Source organism: Ochotona curzoniae, unplaced genomic scaffold (genome assembly GCF_017591425.1).
Source record: "Ochotona curzoniae isolate NIBS_2020 unplaced genomic scaffold, NIBS_Ocur_1.0 scaffold_3171, whole genome shotgun sequence".
NCBI lineage: Eukaryota > Metazoa > Chordata > Mammalia > Lagomorpha > Ochotonidae > Ochotona > Ochotona curzoniae.
In genome coordinates, this window is record NW_024467104.1 from 49315 (window position 1) to 71427 (window position 22113).

The window sequence follows — 22113 nt, forward strand, 5'->3', positions numbered from 1 at the left end:
TGAATACTGATTTGCATGTCATTGTAACTATGAATTATTCTGTATTTGAGCTTCCTACAAAAGTTTGCAATGAAAGCGAGTTTGCTTGGAATGGTTCTAGGAGATAAAGGAAATGTGAATACGAAGAGAAGTAATAAATAATTCTCTCTTCTTAGTGAAGTGTGATATTACATCTAATTCAGGGATAATCCCAATGAAGAAGAGTTTCTTTTTATCTATAAGAAGTTGATGCTGACCTTGAATATCATGTAGTCAAAGTAAAAAGGTTAATGGTTAGTAAATCCCAACTTTAAATCTAGATTTATTTAATTCTAAATTCAAACTCTAATCACATTTTTACATACTTTCTTATTTGCCATTTCCATGGTGAGTCTCACACATTGTTGTGCTGTCATGGGAGAGAAGATACTGGCATAAACAGCTATGCATTGCTTAGGAACTTCAGTTCTACCAAAGATGACAGTATTTTTGTGGAAACCAAGTTAGTTAGTGAAGAAGGGGGTTGAGAGCTGATTTTTTTTTTTAAGATGGAGGAAACAATCATGTTGAAATGTGGGAGAGATGAAGACTGGAGAGAAAGAGCACACGTGGAGAGAAGAGCAAGCGTACGAGAGAGGTTACAGATACAGGAGAGTGTTGAGGGCATCGCCACAAGCACAGCAGATGAGCGGGCGTGTTTTAGGTGCCCACAGAGCCATTCCCACCTCGTTTCTTTCTAATAGAACTCCACTCCAGTGTCAGAGATCACGTGTTTGGATCAAGGTGGGTTCCATTCAGGCTTCTGGTGTGGCTCAGGATCAGCTTACTTCCCATATGAAAATGCTCCTCTCTTTCTAGCAGCTAACTTACAGATCGCTATGTGACACATTTCTTGTCCGTGAGATAAAAGCGCAAAACTCCAGGAGGTCTTTTGTATGATGTTCTTTCCTCCTGAAAAAGAGGCTCAGGAAGAAAACTTTCTCTTCCCTTAGCAATGCATTCTGTAAGGGTTTATGAAATTGCCACCCAGGGCTACCTGAGATCCTGGACTAGGAAGTCGTTAATAAGTTCTGCAAAAATTATGCAAAATTTGAAAAGTTTGACGATGGGACTCAGGATGCGGAGACCAACATCCTGGCAGGCAGCAGCACACAGAATAGTTTAACTGAACACAGAGATGATGAACCCTTTCATGAGCAGACGTGAAAATCTTGTTTCTTATGATGGTTCTTTGACGTCTATGAGAAAAAAAGGAGTCCTGGGTTATATCAGATGAAGGAAGGGTCAGGGTGAAGGCTAATTTCAATGGCAGAAGGGGAAAATAACTCTTACTACAAAAAGAACCAATAAAGGATTGACACAAAAAGTAAAAAACAGCAGTACTTTGGTATCACAGAAGGTAAGAACAAGAGGAAAACATACCGTCACAATGTGTAGACAGCTTACTAATGAGAACTTGTTCCATTACGGAAGCACCGAGCCTCATGGGGAGCTGAAGACCTAGAAGGCTCACACAGATTTAAGATACATTCTGTCCCTGAGTGTCAGTCATCTGTGTGAGCACCTTGATAACACTATAAACATGTGAGTCGGTATTTTGAATGATCCCGTTATGCTGTTTTGGTTCTTATTTCATATAAGATCTCTTGAAAAATAAAATATGGAGTTTTTTGATTCCTGATGGCCATAAATTATTATTTAATAAAATAGTCATGTATCGCTATAATTATTCGCCTACATGATGAAGCAACCTAGATACAATGTCACTGTCTAGGACAACATGAGCTGGAGATGCCCATGGCCCCCACTGGCACTGTAGATGACAGCACAGGATACTCTGCCACTCCTCACAAGCTGGGTGGTTGCCTGGAGTTAATGTTATTATGGTGACACAAAGCAGAAGTCCATGTCGTTACCTTCTGTTCTCCATGACCCCAGCTGTTGCAGTTAGAATTCATCTTGAGACTGTATCCAATGCTAGAGCACAGCTCACCTTAGTGGTTGTACGACTTGACTATTGAGTCTGTTGGTCCATTGTGCCTGTGTGCACCTGACACCAGTCCAAAAGTAAATTAGACGGTGGCCCCAGCCACTGGGCAGCATACTATACATCTCTAGGCCTGCAAATTCTGCTGGCACGTCTGTAACTCAATAGCCAGCCAACCAACAGTTCCACTCCTAGAAAAATCATACCGTAACTGACCTCTGCAGTAGAAGCACTGAGGTGCAGCTTGGACCATTGAATATTCAAAGAAATCTCAAGCAACAAGAGCAAGGTAGGAAAATTCACACTGTCAGGTTTTAAAAGATTTTACAGAGTGACAGTAGTCAAAACAGCATAGTTTTAGCTTAGAAACAGATCAATAGACCAATGGAACAGAATGGAAACCCTGGAAATAAGCCTATACATCAATAGCCAACTGATCTTTGAAAAAGTTGCTAGGAACATGCATGGGAAAAAGGACTGTCACTTTAACAAATGATGCTGGGCAAAATAGGAATCCATATGTAGGAGAATAAAACTACAATTCTATCTCTCACTATGCACACAAATAAACTCTAAATAAAAAGCTGAAATGTGAGACCTACAACTTTGAAATAATCTGAAGGAAACAGTAATATCAGGGCATTCAAATGTGTAATAATTTTGTGGATCAGACCCCAAAAGGATGAGGAATAGCCTCTCTCTCTTTCTTTTTTCCTCTCTGTCTCAGGCTCCTTGTCATTCTGCCTGCCAAATAAATAAATAAATAAAAATGAAGATTATAATAACATACTGCACATATGTATTTTAAAAAGCTTGGAAAAGGAATTACAATCTTGTGAATTATTAGAGAAAATATAGTGTCTGATTTGGACATTGTATATGGATGTGTGTATTGATTTAACAAACTGTAATAAATATGTACACGAAACATGTTTCACTAGTTTGTGGTAACTAACACATAATGTACAAAAATCAATGTAAATGAGTGGAATTGACATCTTGGGAGTGATTACTATTATTTACAGCTCTATTGTCTGTATTCCTGGAGAACAAGGATATTTACACTTTTATTGAACTTTTTATTTAGTAGGGTATGAATCCTGTGTCTCTAAAGTAAATAAAATGTTACTTCAAAAATTAAAAAAAAAAAGGAAGGAGGAGGGAGGCACATAGGAAGGGAAGTATCACTATATTCTTAGACTGAACCACAGGCAATCTATTATTTTTACATGAACAAAAGTAAATTGCTTTAAAAATCAACAAAATCACAGAAAAACCTGAAAAAAACTATTTTTAAAGATTTGCTTACTGTTATCGGAAAGGCAGATTTACAGGAAAAGCTCTTGCATGCATTGGTTCACTTACCAGATGACCACAACGACTGGAGCTGAACTGATCCAAACTTCTCCTGGGTCTCCCATGCAGGTGCAGGGTACCAAGGCTTTCAGCCATCTTCTGTTTTCCCAGGCCTTAAACAGGGAGCTGGATGGGAAGTGGAGCAGTTGGGATATGAATTGGCACCCATATAGGATGCTGGTGCTGGCAAGCAGAGAATTAGCCAATTAAGCTGTTGTACAGACCCTAAATTAGCTATTTTAAATATACTTAGGGAACTATAGGAAATTGTGACTAAAGAGCCAAGTTCGAGAAAAAATGCTCCACACAATATTAAAGGGAGAATATATTAATAAACAGATATTATAAAAAGACCAAATAGAAATTCTAGAAATAAAAGGTACAACATAAAGTACAAATTCAGAGGTCAAACATCAAATTTGAGTAGACGGGAGGAAAACAAAAAGGTTGAGTTTGAAGATAGGTCCATAAGCATCACCCACCCGTGAGGATTAAAAAGAAAAAGAGTGAATAATAGTGAACAGAGCTGTAGAGACCTGTAACAGCATCAGGAGTGGCAACATACACAAACTGGAGGTCTGAGAAGCAGAGAAAAAGGCAGAGCTAACACTTGACCAAAAAATGGCTTGAAGATCCCTCAAACTTTATTATAGACTGTTCCAGAAACTCCACATGAAATAAACTCAGAGAGGTTATGGGATCAGGCAAAATGCGTGCTGTTGACTTCTTGTTACAAGCAATTGAGTTTAGGAGGTAGAAGATGCTGAAAGAAAAACTAAACCACAGATTGGTTACCCAACAAACCATTCTTCACAGATGAAGGGCAAATTGTTTTCAGCCATTTGGGGAGTGAGCCAATGAATGGAAGCTCTCTATCTCTAACTCTGCCATTCAAACAAAAATAAATCTTTAGAAAAATGAAAAGTGTGATTTTTTTTTATGGCTGATACATAATTCTCAGCAAAACTCTCAGTAAATGAAGAATATTAGTACTTAGCCCAAGAATACAAAGTTGATTTATTATAATATTGATAGAATAAAGGACATAGTGTTAAGCAATAATGGAAGCAATTCTTACGATTTTTCTAATTTTTCATTCACTGTCCAGTCACACATTTAAATATTCTTACCTGGGCCTGGCGCAGTGGCCCAGCAGCTAAAGTTTTCACCTTGAACGCTCCGGAATCCCATATGGGTGCTGGTTTTAATCCTGGCTGCTCCACTTCTCAACCAGCTCCCTGCTTGTGGCCTGGGAAAGCAGTCGAGGACGGCCCAAAGCCTTGGGACCCTGCCCCTGCGTGGGAGATCTGGAAGAGGTTCCTGGTTCCCGGCTTCGGATCGGTGCAGCACTGGCCATTGCATTCACTTGGGGAGTGAATCATTGGATAGAAGATCTTCCTCTCTATCTCTCCTCCTCTCTGTATATCTGCCTTTCCAGTAAAAACAAACAAATCTTTAAAAAAAAGTACTCTTGCTGTTGCAACTTTTACAACCTGTGCCTTAAGCCTCAGCATATCCTCATCATATCCTCCAGGCTGTAGAGTCATTGCTACAACTTGTGTTTGAAAGCTGTCATAACTTTTTTGATGGTGAAAATCTACACTATCTTGGGGACATAATGCGTGAACAAGATTTGAAGTCTATTTGCCTAGATTAATCAGAAATGGTTTACCTTTTTTTTTTCCCTGCCAAGGGCCATTTAGATATTTATAGCATCATTTGAGAGCCATTCATTATCAGCCTCAAAATTCTGCTACGGATGAATTTCAAGTCCTGTCTGTGGCTGCCTTGGCAGGATCAGTCCAAACCAGCCACAGACTTAATGTAGCCCCTGAATCTGATGCTGCCTACCCACAAATGGCCATAGAATTTCTAAACTTTCAGAAAACATGAATGGGATGGCATAGAAAATCAGGGTAGACTTGGCGTTTCAACACTGCAAAAATTCTCACTAGGATTTTAGCCTCCATTTAAACGTCCCAGTCTAGGCATTCCTCTGCCTGAGACAGTTTCAATGCCCAAAGTTGCTTTTTCTCTACAGTGAATTTCTTGATTCATTTGTGGTGCAGTTGAGAGACTGGATCAGTGTTCGAGCTCCTGGCTTCTGCCAAGGAGGACATCTCCCCGGGGGTCCTGCACTGTTACTCACCCAGCGTTCAGAGTCCTTCACACCCCAATAAAGATCCCCCAGGTTTCATGAGGGAGCTTCTATCACACAACACACACACACCAGAAAGGTAGTCTGTTAGTTGATTACTTGAAGTACAAGGACAGGGAATAATCAGGTGATTATGTGTTCTTCATAGGTGAGTATTTCTAAAAATCTTCCAAGAAGATTACACAAAAAGAGTTAATTAATTCCCATGGGCGGGGGTAGCCTTTAATAAAAACATCAGTATCCTCTCTGAAGATAATGATGAAAACTGTTTTTTGTTTTAAGGAAGTAAGATAAAACATTAGAAACATTTCTATCCATCGCTGTGTAACCGTACATTTAGGCGAGAGAAGACTAGAAAATTCTTTTTAGTGCTGAAAGACTTTTACATTTTTAAATTCAGCATCTATTTTTTTTTGTTTCTGTTCTGTAGACATGAGTTTTAAAAGGGATTAGAAGTTTGATGGTGCTTGATTCATTCATTTGAAGAAATTTGTGCTGCTGTTTGCATCCTATACAATGGTCCTGTCAGTGAGAAATATGTACACCACCTAGCATACTATTTGAGTAGCTACATATATGCTTACCTCTTATTTCTGAATACACTGGTCATTCCCTTCAACTACAGAGGCTATCACAGTAAGTTACCTAAAATTGTGGATTTTAATTCATTTTTATACTTCCATTTCTCCCTCCCCCCCAAAGGAATCTATAGTTAAGACAAAGCATTACTTTCTGGTTTTGATGAAGAATTGTATTTATATGGTTTAGACTGCTTTGCAAAACTTTCATTACACGAATTTGTAGATTTAGGTGTAGTAAGAAGGTTTACATGTTGTGAATTCCTAAGTAAGTTTCTAGGCTTTGAGTGTGACAAAAGTGTAGTAGTTGGATGAGTCATTTATAGCTTCCTCCAGCAAGAGCGGGGTTTGGTACAGCAGATTTGGACAGTTTCAGATGGTCGGGGTCCAGCCCCTCATTTATTTGAAATAGGGCTCTAATTTGGGTAGTTTATGAGAATCAACGAAAGGGGAAACACTCACATGAGATTTTGGAGAGTCACATGTCATAAGATGGTACTTCAAAAAATGTAGAGAAAAAAAAGAAATGAAAAAGTTAAATTTAAAGGCTCAATTATCCTCTGAGAAAGTTCAACAAGTATACCATTCATTTCTGCGATCCTGAGATTCTAATGTATTAATACATTCCTTAAACGTGAAAAAGAAAATTGCTTTATACACAATGAAAAATTCTGAAATCCATGAGTAGTTTTTCATAAACTTTAAACCTGTACTTTATTATTGTTATTATTGCTATTTTACAATGCGGTTCCGTAAGATTACACTTAAAAAGCAGAATGATGCACTACATTATTGCATTTCCATAAACTTGTAAAGAACCCCCATATGCCCTGATTAAATTTTTGGCACCAAAATAAACTATTATAATTCTATTTTCCATGAAGCATCCTATTATGTTCAAATATCCTCACGTATATGAAAGAATAATAGAAACACCCCAAATTTCAAAATGTTAAAATTCAAGATAAAATAAAATCATTTTTAAAAGCACTTTATATTACATTATGAAGTCTTTTAGTCACCAGAACCATGACTTCCAGTGACTAAATTTTCCAACATACTGATGTATAAGTGAAGTCTTACAATTACTCAGATTCTAGAAAAGGAATTTGTTTATTGTAACAATACTGTTGTAATCAAGATAATGAAAGACGAACAGGGCAACCAAGAAACTGAGGTGGCACCTGTTCCTAGAGCGTCTTAGGAAGATATTCAATTATAGTATGGAGGAGTAGGGAAAATGTGGAGTTTGACCTACTTGATTCTTTTGTCTGTTTTCTAAAGGTGACACATTTCCTCCTGGAGTTTTTACCACCAACATCTCACAGATGGAGAGCAAGAGGAATGTGACGGAATTCATCTTAGTAGGTCTGTCCCTGAACCCTACAGTGCAGAAAGTGCTGTTCGGGGTGTTCTTGCTTCTGTATGTGATAACGCTTTCAGGAAACCTTCTCATCGTGGTCACCATCGTCAGCAGCCAGGCCCTGAACTCGCCCATGTACTTCTTCCTGACCCACCTTTCCTTGATAGACACAATTTATTCTTCTTCCTCAGCTCCCAAGCTGATCGCAGACTGCCTTCACGAGCAGAAAATCATCTCCTTCAATGGGTGTATGACTCAAGTGTATGCCGAGCATATTTTTGGTGCCACCGAGATCCTTCTGCTGACAGCGATGGCCTATGACCGCTACGTGGCCATCTGCAAGCCCCTGCACTACAGCGCCATCATGAGCCCCAGGCTGTGTGTCCTGCTGGTGGGAGTGGCGTGGACTGGAGGGTTTCTGCATGCCACGATCCAGATCCTCTTCACGGTCTGGCTGCCTTTCTGTGGCCCCAATGTCATCGACCACTTCATGTGTGACTTGTACCCTCTGTTGAAACTCGTGTGCAGGGACACTCACCTCCTTGGCCTCTTTGTAGCTGCCAACAGTGGACTCATCTGCCTGTTAAACTTCCTCCTGTTGCTGTGTTCCTATGTGGTCATCTTGTGCACTCTAAGGAGCTACAGTGTGGAAGGCAGGCGCAAAGCCCTCTCCACATGTGTCTCTCACATCACAGTGGTTGTGTTATGTTTTGTACCCTGCATATTTGTGTATCTTCGTCCAGTGATCACTCTGTCCATTGATAAAGCAGTTGCTGTATTTTATACTGTGATGGCGCCTATGTTAAATCCTTTAATCTATACCCTCAGAAATGCTGAGGTAAAAAATGCGATAAGGAAGCTGTTGAAGAAAAAAGGGAATTCAGATGATAATTATTGAATAAGTCCTTTGGGTGTAACATGTGGATATAATATATGTAATGTAGTCCCATGTTCTTGATTTGTATCACAACATTAACTTCAGGTGTGTGTGTGTGTGTGTGTGTGTGTGTGTGTGTGTGTGTGTGTAAGTTGCTTTTCCTTAAGCCTATGTCTAATCTGGAGTATCCATGTCTGATTTCCAGGTCCTCCTGTAATTTCAAGTTCTTGCTCATGAGTACTATAAGGAGGTATCAGGTGATGGCTCAGGGGTTTGCATCTCTTTTGCCCATCTGGGAGACTTAGGTCTAGTTTCTGGCTTCTGGATGTAGCCTGCTCTATCTCTGTCCACAGCGGGCATTGCAATTGTGAAGCAGGAGTCGGGATCTTCCTTTCAGATAAAATAAAATCAGGACTATGTTCACTCTAAGCAGAGGAGGGCTAATACTTGCAGAGTTACTCATGTTTAAGTAAAGTTTGAACTGTCGCCTAGATTATTGTCTCCAGTTCCACACATCACATCTTACTAACCTTTTTTTTTTTTAAAAAAAAGATTTTACTTATATTTATTGGAAAGTCAGATATACAAAAAGGAAGAGAGACAGAGAGGAAGAGCTTCTGTCCTCTCTTTCACTCCCCAAGTTCACCAATGGCTGGAGATGAGCTGATTCAAAACCAGGAGCCTCTTTTGGATCTTTCAAGTGGGTGTCGGGTCTCAAGGCTTTGAGCTGTCCTTCACTATTTCCTCAGGCCACAAGCAGGGAGCTGGATGTGAAGTGGAATAGCTGAAACATGAACTGGTGCCATATGGGATCTCAGCCCTGTGCATGGAAGGTGAGCACTTTAACTACAAGGCTACTGCCCCAGGCCCAACATACTACCTTTTAACCAATAATATTTTACACGCTACTTGGACGTCCCAAATATTTCTAGTATCTAAGAATATGAATCTGAGATATTGGGTTGATTTTTAAGTAATATTGTTATGTAACCCTGAGATATCAGTTATTACTTTTATGTTTTTGATCTGATTATCTTACTTTTTTGGATTTATGTATTTATTATTGCTTTAATTTGAAAAGAATATTTATGAGAGAAAAAGAAAGGCAGCTAGATAGAGAGAGAGAAGGGGAGAGAGAGAGACAGATATCTTCCATCTGCCAGTTCACTCCCCCAAATGGCTGCGATGTTTGATGATAAGCTAATCCAAAGCCAGGAGTCAGGAATTTCTTCCTGGTCTCTTACGTGGGTGCCATGGCCCACGCACTGAGTCACTTTCCACTATTTTTTCAGACCATAAGCATGGAGCTGGATTGGTAGTAGAACAGTTGGAACATGAACTGCTTCCCATATGGGGTGCTGTCATTGCAAGCTAATCCTATGCCTAGGAATGAGTTAGCTCCAAAGATATGGTTACTATGGCGATGAAAAAGAATATGCTAATGACAGTTCTTTACTTTGTGTTCTGGCCTTGATAGAAATTTATTATTTTGTGTAATTTATTGTTTATTCAATATTGGTTATATAAGAAATAGAGGTAATATTTATATAATTGGTGAAGCATTTTCCATTAGTTAACATCCAATGAGGCCACATTCTTTTCCTGGGAAAGTTTGAATAAGGAAAGTTTACATAGAAGAATGAATTATATCAGAAGTTTAATAATAATAAAGTATTAAAGAATACCATGGGATTGGAAAATGAATATCTAAAAGCACAATTTATTTAGAATGTGTTCTCCCTTCCTACGTCCAAGCTTCTGGTATTTCAGAAAGATGTAGTTTACTTCCTTTGGATGGTGGGAAGCCTCATTGTGTTTGAAAAGGCTGGAACTGGCCCACACAGTGTATACAGAAGCTGGCACACAGGACATAGCCTGAAACTGGAGATCTGCAATTGTCTCCTTGGGATCACGGTGTGCAAAAGATGGTGAGCAAGGAACTGTGACTTCGACTGGCGATCAGACTGGGGTGTAACTTGACAATGTCTGCTGGAACTCTTCCCACCACAGTGCAGACAGGTAGGGCTGGGAAACAGAGCAGCGTCGTGTCCAAGATCACTAGGAGGTCTTGCATAGCTGCCACTGCGACTGAATGGGACATTGTCCATGAGGCGACATCAAATTTAATAGAAGTGGACACCACTAGAGACATCCCCATGAAACCTATTGATGTGTGAACACACATATAAAACAGTTGGAATTCACATAGAGCAAGTTGAAAACAGAAACATTTAAATCAGGAAGACATGCACTTTTCAGTACTTGGGACCCTGCCATGCTCCAGACTAGCCCTGTCCTGACTCTTGCTGGGATCTGGGGTATGAAATAGTGAAGGGAAGAGCTTTCTTTCTCTGTTTACCCGCCTCTCTCTGCCTTTCAAACAGATGATTGAATTGATAAACCTTTAAGATATACTTAACATTTACAGATATCAAGCCAGGTTTGTGGAAAATTCTTGAAGACCTATTTTTTTTTTTTCAACAAAGTTGAAGCAATGAAGTGCATGTTTGAAGTTGAATGGTAATTAGTTACTCTCACAGAAACATATTCTTAATGCTTGCAACATATCTTATGGGATCTGAAAGCTCACATTTTTAAGGAGAGAGTTTACCTTAACTGCACATCACACGTATATGTGTATTAAATTGTAGACCTGTGGGTGACACAGCTTAGAAAGCTGCCCTAAGGAGAAGAATCTGCTAACCAGAAGTACAATGACTAAGAGCGAAAAATGGAGACATGGGCACAATGAATATTAATGAAGAGTCCCCAACAAAGGAGCAAAAGCCTTTGCTAAACTCAGAGTTAACAGAGGAATACATAGAGAAAATCAGAGATACAGAATTCAAAACACATGTTATAAAGCTTCTTATCAACCACAAGAAGCACTTGCAGGTGCTTAAGGAGTATGTCACACAGGAAATAGCAACACTGAGACAAAATCAAGCCAAATTGTTGAAAATGAGGATTGCACCAGAGCAAATTAAAAATTCAGTGGACAATCTCAATGGTAGAATGAATGAGACAGAAGGAAGGATCTCAAAATTAGAAGATATTTCTTGTCACAGTGAGGAAATAATCAAAAAGTTGGAAGCAGAGCTGAGTCAAGCTATATCAATGAACAACCCATTACTAAATGACAGGAACAAACTACCACCTATTTATATTAATCCAGAATGTAAATGGCTTAAACTCATCAATCAAATGTCATAGATTAGTAGACTGGATTAAAAAAAGTTCATTTGTTGCCTACAGGGGATACAACTCACCAAAAAAGATCAGCAGAATCTATCTCATGGATTTTGATGTTTTTGCTTTTAGTTTCATTTTTTGAAAACACTTTTTTCCTCAGTAAATTCTTTAATGACTCAGTTCACACAGTAGCATCCTTCTTATCAAGAAGGTTCTTGATTTTCATTTTTTAAATGGCACGTTAGTCATTCAGTGGTATGTTAGTTAACGTCATGGCATTGTAATGTTCTAATGTTCTATTTTTCTTCCTGTTGTTGATTTTATTTTGTGGCTTTTCACTTGGGGGGATGTATAATGATGGTGTAGTGGAGACTGACTTGTCCAGACGTGAGGATACGGGTGCAGTTGCATCTCTACTTCTGGATTGAGGATGGACTCCCAGTGAAACTTTTGGATATGTCTTGACAATGGGATATTGGACTCTGTGCCATTGCCCATGGCCGCAATGATGGACTTACAACTGCTTATGAGGAACTATGCTGTTGTAATGATGAGAGAACTCAGTGTGTGTGTAGGGGGAGGGATTTGAAAAGAGGGTAGGGGAAATCCCAGGGCCTATGGATCTCTGTCATAAAATCATAATAATATGAAAAAATACCATGTAATACTACATAAATATCCACATTTTTAATGTGTCAATTAAAAATTAAAAAAACCCAATGTTATTTGACTAAATGTCACACGAGTGGCAAAACTGAGACACAAACTGAGATATTATTTCTTATCCTAATACCTTTATATCTATTATACTTTTCTAAGTAAAAATTACATTTCTGATTATTAGTAAATAGCAACAATTATCTTTTACAAATCCTGAAAATGGATGAAAAGAGCCTGAATGATAGATTCTATATGTCTAATTAATGGCTTTGGATAGTGTTATTGTTTAATGTATATGACAGTCATTAAAAAAATTACTCACTTGAAAAGCAAAATGGCAGAGAGGGAAGGAGAGAGAGAGAGAGAGAGAGAGAGAGAGAGGGAGGAAGAGAATACTTTCCACCTGTTGGTTCACTCCTTAAAAGGTGGCAGCAAACAACAGACAGGGTGGTGTCAGGCTCAATCCAGAAGCCAGGAGCCAGGAATTCCATCTTGGAGTTCAATATGGGTGGCAAGGACCCAACTACATGGGCCATGCTGTGTTACCTACACATTTTCCTCAAGCACACATGCAACCTGGCTCAGGTTAGACTGTAGATTAGGCCTTAAACGTAAGTCAATGCATTTCAGGAGTCTGATCATACTAAATACATTATCCACTATGTAATGGAGTTAGAAATAATACCAGGGGGAATTTACAAATATGTGTAAATTAAGTTTCATATTCCTACATAACACATAATAAAAAACACAAGGAAAAGCAGAAAACACTTCAAGATGAAGGAAAAGTAAAACTACAATATACCAAAAGATGGTGGAATGCATCTAAGATCTTGCTAAGTGGAAATTCACAGCTCAAAATGTCTGTTTTACACATAGAAGGGAGGTTGGCATTGTGGTGTAGCTCATATGCTGGTGTGTTCAAGATCCAGCTGTTCCATTTTCTCTCCAACTCCCTGCTCGTGTGCCTAAGAAAGCCATGGAAGATGACCCAAGTGTTTGGAACCCTATTCTCCTATGGGAAGTGCTGCAGAATCTTCTGGAACTCTGCTTCAATTGGGCCCAGCCCCGCCTGTTGCCACAATGTGGGGAGTGAACCCATGAATGAAAGTTCTTTCTGTTGCTCCCTTTCTCTGTGTAATTCTTCCTTTCAAATACATCTTTAAAATAGCTCTCCATTCAATCGCCTTAACTTTCTCCTTAAGATAAGAAAAAGAGCAGATTATATACAAAACAAATAGAAAGAAATGAACGGGACCAGAGGAGAAAGAAGTAAGTCAGAAAGTGAAATATAGAGAAAAATCTTAAAAGTATGCTCTTTGCAATGATTCTTAAAATGACAACATGAGAACTAGATTTGATTTAAAAAAAGAAAGGGGAAAACAAAAGACCAGCATCGAATAAGGATACATTGCCCTTGAATTTATGAAGAATATTGTAAAGGAATGTCATGAACAAGTAGTCAACAAATTCTATGAGTTAGATGAAAATGAGAAATTGTTTGAAAGCAAACAAGAGCATTGAAATGGAATCATGGGAATGCATCTACAAGAAAAGAAATTGAATTAGCAAGGAAAAAATAAAATTCTTCCCCCAAAGAAAATCCAGGTCAGGATGACTTCAGCTTCATTGCCAAGTGTAATCACACATTTATTTACTAATTTACATCAATCCTTCACAATCTTTCAAAAAACAGAAAGTAGGGGAACACTTCCAAATTGATTCTATGAGATCTGTAGCTCCTAGTACCAATACCAAAGATAGTACAAGAAAATTACAGTCCATGTTTATGTCCAATAGGTATAAAAATTCTCAACAGAATTCTTAAAAACGGTGTCTAATAGCCTATAAACATTATGCACCAGGATCAAGTGGAATTTTATCCCAGGAATGCAAGATTGTTTCAACATAGGAAAACCAATCAATGTCATGCATCCTATTGATAGAACAAAGGACATAGAGCATAGCAATGTTTTTTTTTTCTCCCTCTGATTCTCCATTCCCTGTCTAGCCATACATTGAAATACAACTGCTGTTTCAGCTTCTATGATATGTGAGTTAAACAGCAGCCTATCCTCCAGGCTGAGTGCTGGATGTATAACATATGCTTGCAGGATGTCAGAACATGTTTGACTCCACTCCACTCTCCTGGGCATATCATGCACAAAGAAAATCTAAAGTGTCTTTCCCTAGGTTTAACTTATTACACTGAATGATCACAGAAGTTCCAAAGTGTCAGGAAACATGAATGGGAAGGCATGGAAATCAGGTTAGAATTAGATTTTGGGACTGCAATATTTATCAGCAGGATTTTTGCTTATTTCTAGCTTCCACCTCCAGACGTCTCATGGCATGAAAGTGTTTCAACTTCCAGGGTTCCTTTCTGTGGACAGATAGTGCTGTGGTTTGTTGATGGTACGGTTGAGAGTGAGTTGTGTCTCATCCTCCTCCAGGACTCAGCCAGCGACTACCTCTCCTCAGGGAAACCTGTGCTGTTATTCAGATAGCATTTAGAGTCCTTCTTTGCCCAGTTAATGATACCCAGAGGGTTCTACCCCTTAGCACACAGATCAGAAATGTATGCTTTTAATAGATTACTTACAATGCAAGGGTAATACCTAATCAGGTGCAGATGCATTATTTACAGATGTATATTTCTAAGTATCTTCTATGAAAATTACAAAAGAGAGATAATTAATTCCTGAGAGGACAAAGCCTCGACTAGAAGGAGAAGTCTTTTAATAAAAAAATTCACCATCTTCTCTAAATATGATGACTGAAAGAGAAATAGTCTTAATTGAGGAGGATCCTGTTTCAGCTCTGAAATGTTTCTTGAGTCTCAAATTCCAGGCATGAAATTTGGTATGAATTTCAGAAGGCATTGGATCTTTGAAAATGTATGTTTCGTAATTTTGAAGAAATTTATGTCCTCCTTTGGTTTCTCTAAGATTGTACTGTCACTGGAGACTGGAGAATACACATTACATAGCATGTTATCTGAGTAGCTGCCTACGATAATTACTTGTATTTCTGAAGACGCTAGTCCTTCTCCTCAGCTACAGAGGCAATCACAGTAAGTGACGTAGGATTGCAGATTGCTAACCTCAATGTAGAGTTCCATTTCTTCCTAAGAGGAAGTTAAAATACCTGAAGAATTACTTTCAGATATTTGATGAAGGGTCACTTTAGATGCAAAAGGCTATTTTACAGAAATATCTTACTGAATTGTGGATTTTGATAAATCTAAGTTATTAAGAAAAAGTTTGCATTTTGCAACATCTTGAGTCAATTTCTAGGTTTTTCAGTATGGGATGAGTGTTGTAGTTGGATGTCTTAATGTCAGTTTCCTCCGGGAAAAATGTGTATGTTATTTGGATAGTCAGAGACAGGCTTGTGCACAATGTCTACTTGAAAGAATATCCTCATCTTGCATACCATGTGAGGTTAAATGACAGAAGGAGACTTAACAGACAGCCGAGACCAGTAAGGACACACTCAGTGTAGTGTGGGACACGGTGTGTGACTCACTGTCCTGGCTGGACAGGTGAAGTGAGAAGGGATCATTTGACTTCTGGTTTTCAAAGGAAAACTTTATCTCTGAAGCAGAGATACAAATGACAAATACATTAAATTCTATGCTCTGCAGACAAATAAGACAACTTCTGCTGTAACTTTTCATTCTGACTCTATTTAAACTTACTTTGAAAAAATGTTAGTCCCTGTGCATTTAACTGTGTCAAGTCAGTCTTTTTTATATTACTCGCAGCTCTTGAGATAATTTTTAAGATTAGGAGATGAAACAAGTCAGAATGAGCCAATCACGACATTGACATCATATATAATTTTTCACCATTAAAATTTGTGCAGAACGCCTTTGTTTTGTGAGAGAAATGAGCAGGAACATTGGCCATGATGGGCAGGAACTCTGAGGGTTTTTTTCAGGCATTTTCTGCTAATGCTTCGACACTTTGTCCTGATGCTCTTAGAAGCAAATGTGTCATTCTTTCACACGCTAGAATGCCAACAGGCAAAACGCCTTGAGCATTCTGAAAAGCTGATGCTCTTGACTGGGCTGCTTCTGTACCTGACTCATTACTGTGTTGGCTTTTCTTCAAGATCACACTGGGGAGAGCATGTTTCATGACCTGCGACCAATTTTTGGAGACGTGCTCTAGGATCCTCATGACTTCAATTTCTGCTCAGGGCTCTCCTTTGGCTGCTGGATACAACAGCTAAGGGATCCATTTAGTGGGACATATTCTGTATTTCAAAATCTCAGAAGTGCATAAAATTAAACAAGTGAACTATTGATTGTGGTGACCAAGGTTCCTGTTGTTAATTGTTGAAATTAGGGTGAGCAAAAGACCAGTATTTTTCTCACACATTTGTACCAGTTGTCTGGTGCTGCCTTCTTTGCCAAGATCATCTTGTCTTTGCTTCAACTAAATTTTTAATATGTCAGTTTATTAATTTTGGTGATATTACTGCACAAAACTTTTCATAAAATATCAATAATTTCACCATTTTCATTCATCTATTCTTGCTTAGATTCTTTTACTAGGAGTGATATAAAACTGACCTCTTATCATTAGTTTCTTAAATTAGGTCATAATAAGATATATTACAAATGCTAGCAAAAATTTAATTTGGTCTAAAAATATTTGACATTCACATATAGAACTCTCATAATTTTCATTGTGATGAGGATTTGAAGACTCATCACCTCTTCATTTCACTATCAATATTTAAATATGTGTTTTAGCAAAAAGCAAAACAAATATAATTTGTAAGTGAAATTTTGAATTTAACGATTAAAACAAAAGTTAACATTCAAATGCCAATTTCATAAGTATTATTTATTATTTTTTGTATAGAGTATGCTACGTAAGTATAGAATGCATATGATACAACTTTTTAATTGTTTTCTCAGTATATACAACATTAAGCCTTGTTAGTTTCACTCCAAAATTATCTCAGATAACTGCATATTTCCATTGCACTGATGTCCAAGTCAAATCTTACAATGATTTGGATCCTAGAAAATGGAATCTCTCTTTTTTCTTGAATTCCTATGTCTTATTAAAATATTTTATGGTGATGAAGACAATAAAAGAGTCCATTAAACAATGGTGAGATTCCTGTTCCTAGAGAGAAAAAGGGAGAGAATCTAATGTGGTGTGCAGGAGTAGGGAAAATGTGGAGTTTGACCTACTTGATTCTTTTGTCTCTTTTCTAAAGGTGACACATTTCCTCCTGGAGTTTTTACCACCAACATCTCACAGATGGAGAGCAAGAGGAATGTGACGGAATTCATCTTAGTAGGTCTGTCCCTGAACCCTACAGTGCAGAAAGTGCTGTTCGGGGTGTTCTTGCTTCTGTATGTGATAACGCTTTCAGGAAACCTTCTCATCGTGGTCACCATCGTCAGCAGCCAGGCCCTGAACTCGCCCATGTACTTCTTCCTGACCCACCTTTCCTTGATAGACACAATTTATTCTTCTTCCTCAGCTCCCAAGCTGATCGCAGACTCCCTTCACGAGCAGAAAATCATCTCCTTCAATGGGTGTATGACTCAAGTGTATGCCGAGCATATTTTTGGTGCCACCGAGATCCTTCTGCTGACAGCGATGGCCTATGACCGCTACGTGGCCATCTGCAAGCCCCTGCACTACAGTGCCATCATGAGCCCCAGGCTGTGTGTCCTGCTGGTGGGAGTGGCGTGGACTGGAGGGCTTCTGCATGCCACGATCCAGATCCTCTTCACGGTCTGGCTGCCTTTCTGTGGCCCCAATGTCATCGACCACTTCATGTGTGACTTGTACCCTCTGTTGAAACTCGTGTGCAGGGACACTCACCTCCTTGGCCTCTTTGTAGCTGCCAACAGTGGATTCATCTGCCTGTTAAACTTCCTCCTGTTGGTGTGTTCCTATGTGATCATCTTGTGCACTCTAAGGAGCTACAGTGTGGAAGGCAGGCGCAAAGCCCTCTCCACATGTGTCTCTCACATCACAGTGGTGGTGTTATTTTTCTTGCCCTGCATATTTGTGTATCTTCGTCCAGTGATCACTCTGTCCATTGATAAAGCAGTTGCTATATTTTATACTATGGTGACTCCTATGTTAAATCCTTTAATCTACACCCTCAGAAATGCTGAGGTAAAAAATGCGATAAGGAAGCTGTTGAGGAAAAAGGGAATTCAGATGCTCATTAAATAGCCTGACTGAGTGTAACATATAGTAGAAGTAATACTCCAAACCTCTTAGTCTGTAGAGCATTACATGGTGTTTGTGAATGAGTGGTCTAGGGTAAGTAGCTGCTTGACATAACTACTTCATCCCACATCGGAGTGCTTGGGTTCAATTCCCTGCTGTACACCCTGCTCACCCTGATGAGCACCGTGAGAGTAAGTGATGGCTCAGGTGGTTGAGTCACTGCTTTTCATGTGTGAATCTGAATTACGGTTCTGGCTTTGCATTTGATCTGATGTATCCCTGTCCATGTGGGTTTTAGAGGAGTGACCTGATAGGAGGGAACTTTGTTCTCACTCTTTCTCAAGAAAATACATATTAAAAAAAAACAGAAGAAACCTGGTTTATATAAGCATTTGATATTACTTTAAATAGCAGAAAGCTTATAGAAAACTTGCATCCAGATTTACTGTCTCCTTTTCCACTCTCATTATCACTATTTACTGATTCTTAGTCAATATATAGCTATATATATTTATCAGTTACTTTGGAATTAAACATTACCGTATCCTAAAATGTATGAGTCTAGGGCATTGGATGGATATTAAAATAGTGTTGTTATGTGACATTGAGACAATTACTTGTTATTAGTGATCAATGAAAAAAAATCAGGATTCAAGATATTCTTTACTTTGGATTCTATCCTTAAAATGAATTTTCTGTTTTGTGAATTGCATAGAAAGAACAGGAAATATTAAGTGATGTCTGCATGGTTGCTATTTTATTATGTGTTTTCCATACTACATTAGTTTGGGTCCAATCAAGAGAGAGATCCATAGCTTTCGTGTGAAAGTTTGAACAGGAATGTCAACTGTAACAGGATTAATGATAAAAGTGCTATAGGACATCTGTCATAGGAAGATGAGGTTTTAAGAAAGAAACTAACTTAACAGTTGTGCTTCCTTCCCTGGAGTAGGATTTTAAGTTTTGAAAGATTTAGTTGTCCTCCCCTGAGTCACAGAGAAGTCAATTGAATTGTTTTTTATGCAACAGAGAGTGTTCAAGTTAGCTGTGCAGACCACGCCTTCAGCTGGAAAGCTGGGTACTTCTCATCCAGATGGTGATGAGCAAGCAACAAGGAACTGTGAGTTTGGTGAGCAAGAGATTATGGTTTGGACTGGGGGACAGCTGCGTTAAGGTTGGCAGAGAGCATGGTTCCCCAACCTTCCCACCACAGTGCAGGCATACCGAGATGAGAAGCTGATGAATCACTGAGATTTGCGTGCAGAGCTGCCACACAGTCCTATGAAGTTGTCAGTCCAAGTCAAAGGAAGTGAGCCCTGTTGAATGCATACACAGACACCTGGAAACATACACATGAAAGCCACATAGTCAAAGCAAGATGAAGATAGACTCATGTTTAAATCAAGAAGAGATGCCACTTTCAATGCCCTATAAGCACAGAAGTTAGAGCATCAGATTAAGCGTGGGGAGAAATGCTTACAGAATTTGCTAATATGTGTTAGACCATATAGGCTCTATTTATTTCTGCGATGTAAGAAATTGATGACTGTCACACTAAAGGTATTTTAAATTCTTACAATACATTTTGCAAGATATTACTCTTCAAATGTTTGAGAAATATGCTTACCTTGTCTGGACATTATGCAATGGTTCCATGTATCAAAATATCATGTGGTAGCAAATATGCATATTTAAACTGTCAGTCAAAAATAAAAAAACCTCATGAAAGTGGTAGGACTGAGATACAAACTGAGATATTCTTTAATTAAAAATTTATTTTTTTTTATTGGAAAAGCAGATGTACAGATAGAAGGAGAGACAGAAATATCTTCCATCTGCTGGTTCACTTCCCGGGGGAGTTGGGGGAGGGTTTGCAATGTCTGAAACTGAACCGATGTGAAACCAGGAGCCAGGAGCTTATTCCAGGTCTATGGTATCCTTATTAATTATTTCATCAAGAATACATAGATTTTGAACGCACACATGAACGGATATTGTAAAACATATTTTAATATGTCTGTTGTGTGCATGATTTTGTTCATGTGGCTTTCTCGCAATATGTGAAGGAGCTCGTGTTTCCATCCATGGAGCACTTTGTTTTTCTCACAGGTTTCTAGGAGATGGACTTTGGCACTAGAATGGGAACAGGAATATGCAGAGAAGACAAAATCATGGAAAAATCTATCATATAGAATAACATTGAGGAAAAAATTGATATCCAGAAGTTAATGAAGTTTCAATCTGGTAGAAAGACAAAATCATCTACAAGTCAATATGACTGAAGCCTACAACTGAGATCAAGAAATACTAGAGGAGTGGGTGGAGAATAGAGGCTGGGGGGATTTGTATGACACAAATGCAACGTGTCTCTCCATTGTCTGGTTGGGTGGAAGTTAATATAGATTCCAAGGGAGTTTGTACAGAAAGGAGTTAAAACTAGTGATGTTTGTTAAAAATTTCATGTCAGTTTTGCATTGGGCTGGTCCAGATGATTCCAGAAATGGTTATTGTATAAATGGTCTTATTTATTTATTTATATTATTTCTATGATATGGTTTTATAGGTATAGGGATTCCCTCTTCAATCTTCCCTACCTCCCTCCCCACTCTCCCCTGACACTGTTTTCCCCCATATTATTACAGTAGTATAGTCTTTTGGCAATAGTCACAAGTCCAACATGTGTAAGTGCATCTTTTTATTTGGGAGTAGAGATGTATGCTTTACTTCCTGGTATGCTAGTCTTCATTATTCTGTTCATCTGTGACAATGTATGTATATACATGTTTACTTATGTGTCTATTGATCTTATATTTTGCATGAAGTTTGCCTTATATTAGAGAGAACATATAATATTTGTCCATTTGGGATTGATTCCAGAGATGGTCATTGTACAAATAGTTTTAATAAATGGTTATCTATAGGCATGGTATTCTACTTTGATTTTGAATTAATCCTTGCCATCAACGGTCAAACATTTTCCAAAAGGGGGCTGGCGGTGTGGTGTAATGGCAAGGCCATCACCTACAATATCAGCATTCCATATGGGTGCTGGTTCATATGCTAGTTGCTCTATTTCCTATTTCGATTCCTGCTAACATCTGGGAGAAAGCAGCAGAAGATGCTCCAAGTGCTTGGCCCCTGCTGCTCCTGTGGGAGATCTGAAAGAGCTCCACTCTCCTGGCTTCTATGTGGTCCAATGCTGTCCATTGCTGCCAACAGGGGAGTGAATCAACTGATGAGGGATTTCTCTCTGTTTCTCTCCTTCTGTCTCTGTAACTGACTTCCAAATGAATAAATTTTAAAAAATCCAAATGGGACTCACACTTTACATGAACAGTTTGGCTTTATAATGATATAATTTGTAATAAAAATATTTGCTTATTTGCAATAAAATGATAGATATTACAAAGTAATTATATAATTTATCTGCTGACTTTTATCTTTATTGGGTAATATTTAAAGATCAATTTTGACTATATTTAAGGTGTACAGCATGGTTTTCATTTTTGTATGCATTATAAATTATAAAATAAACATTTGGTAAATTCTAATCGTATGGTTGTAAGATTACCATAACCAAGCTAATTAGTCATCATCTCATATCATTAACATATTTTCTTTGGTAAGAAGATTTATTCTCTTGGCAAATTTCAAGTACGTATTACTTTATTACATATAGTTATCATGTTCATTAGCTCTTCAGAACTTACTTATCTGGCCTAACTGAAGCTTTATACCCTTGTACCAATAT

The 22113-nt window shown here is 38.4% G+C and overlaps 2 protein-coding genes across 2 annotated transcripts; both read left to right on the top strand.

Annotated features, from left to right (window-relative positions):
• Positions 1-7386: 7386 nt before the first annotated feature.
• Positions 7387-8319, top strand: LOC121172214 (olfactory receptor 4C12-like). The gene has a single exon (XM_041004065.1). The coding sequence runs from the start codon at positions 7387-7389 to the stop codon at positions 8317-8319; it is 933 nt and encodes a 310-aa protein (XP_040859999.1).
• A 9113-nt stretch (positions 8320-17432) lies between these two features.
• Positions 17433-18999, top strand: LOC121172160 (olfactory receptor 4C12-like). The gene is made up of 2 exons (XM_041004004.1): positions 17433-18328; positions 18972-18999. Exons 1-2 carry the CDS (start codon positions 17433-17435, stop codon positions 18997-18999), a joined length of 924 nt encoding a protein of 307 aa, XP_040859938.1.
• Positions 19000-22113: the final 3114 nt, after the last annotated feature.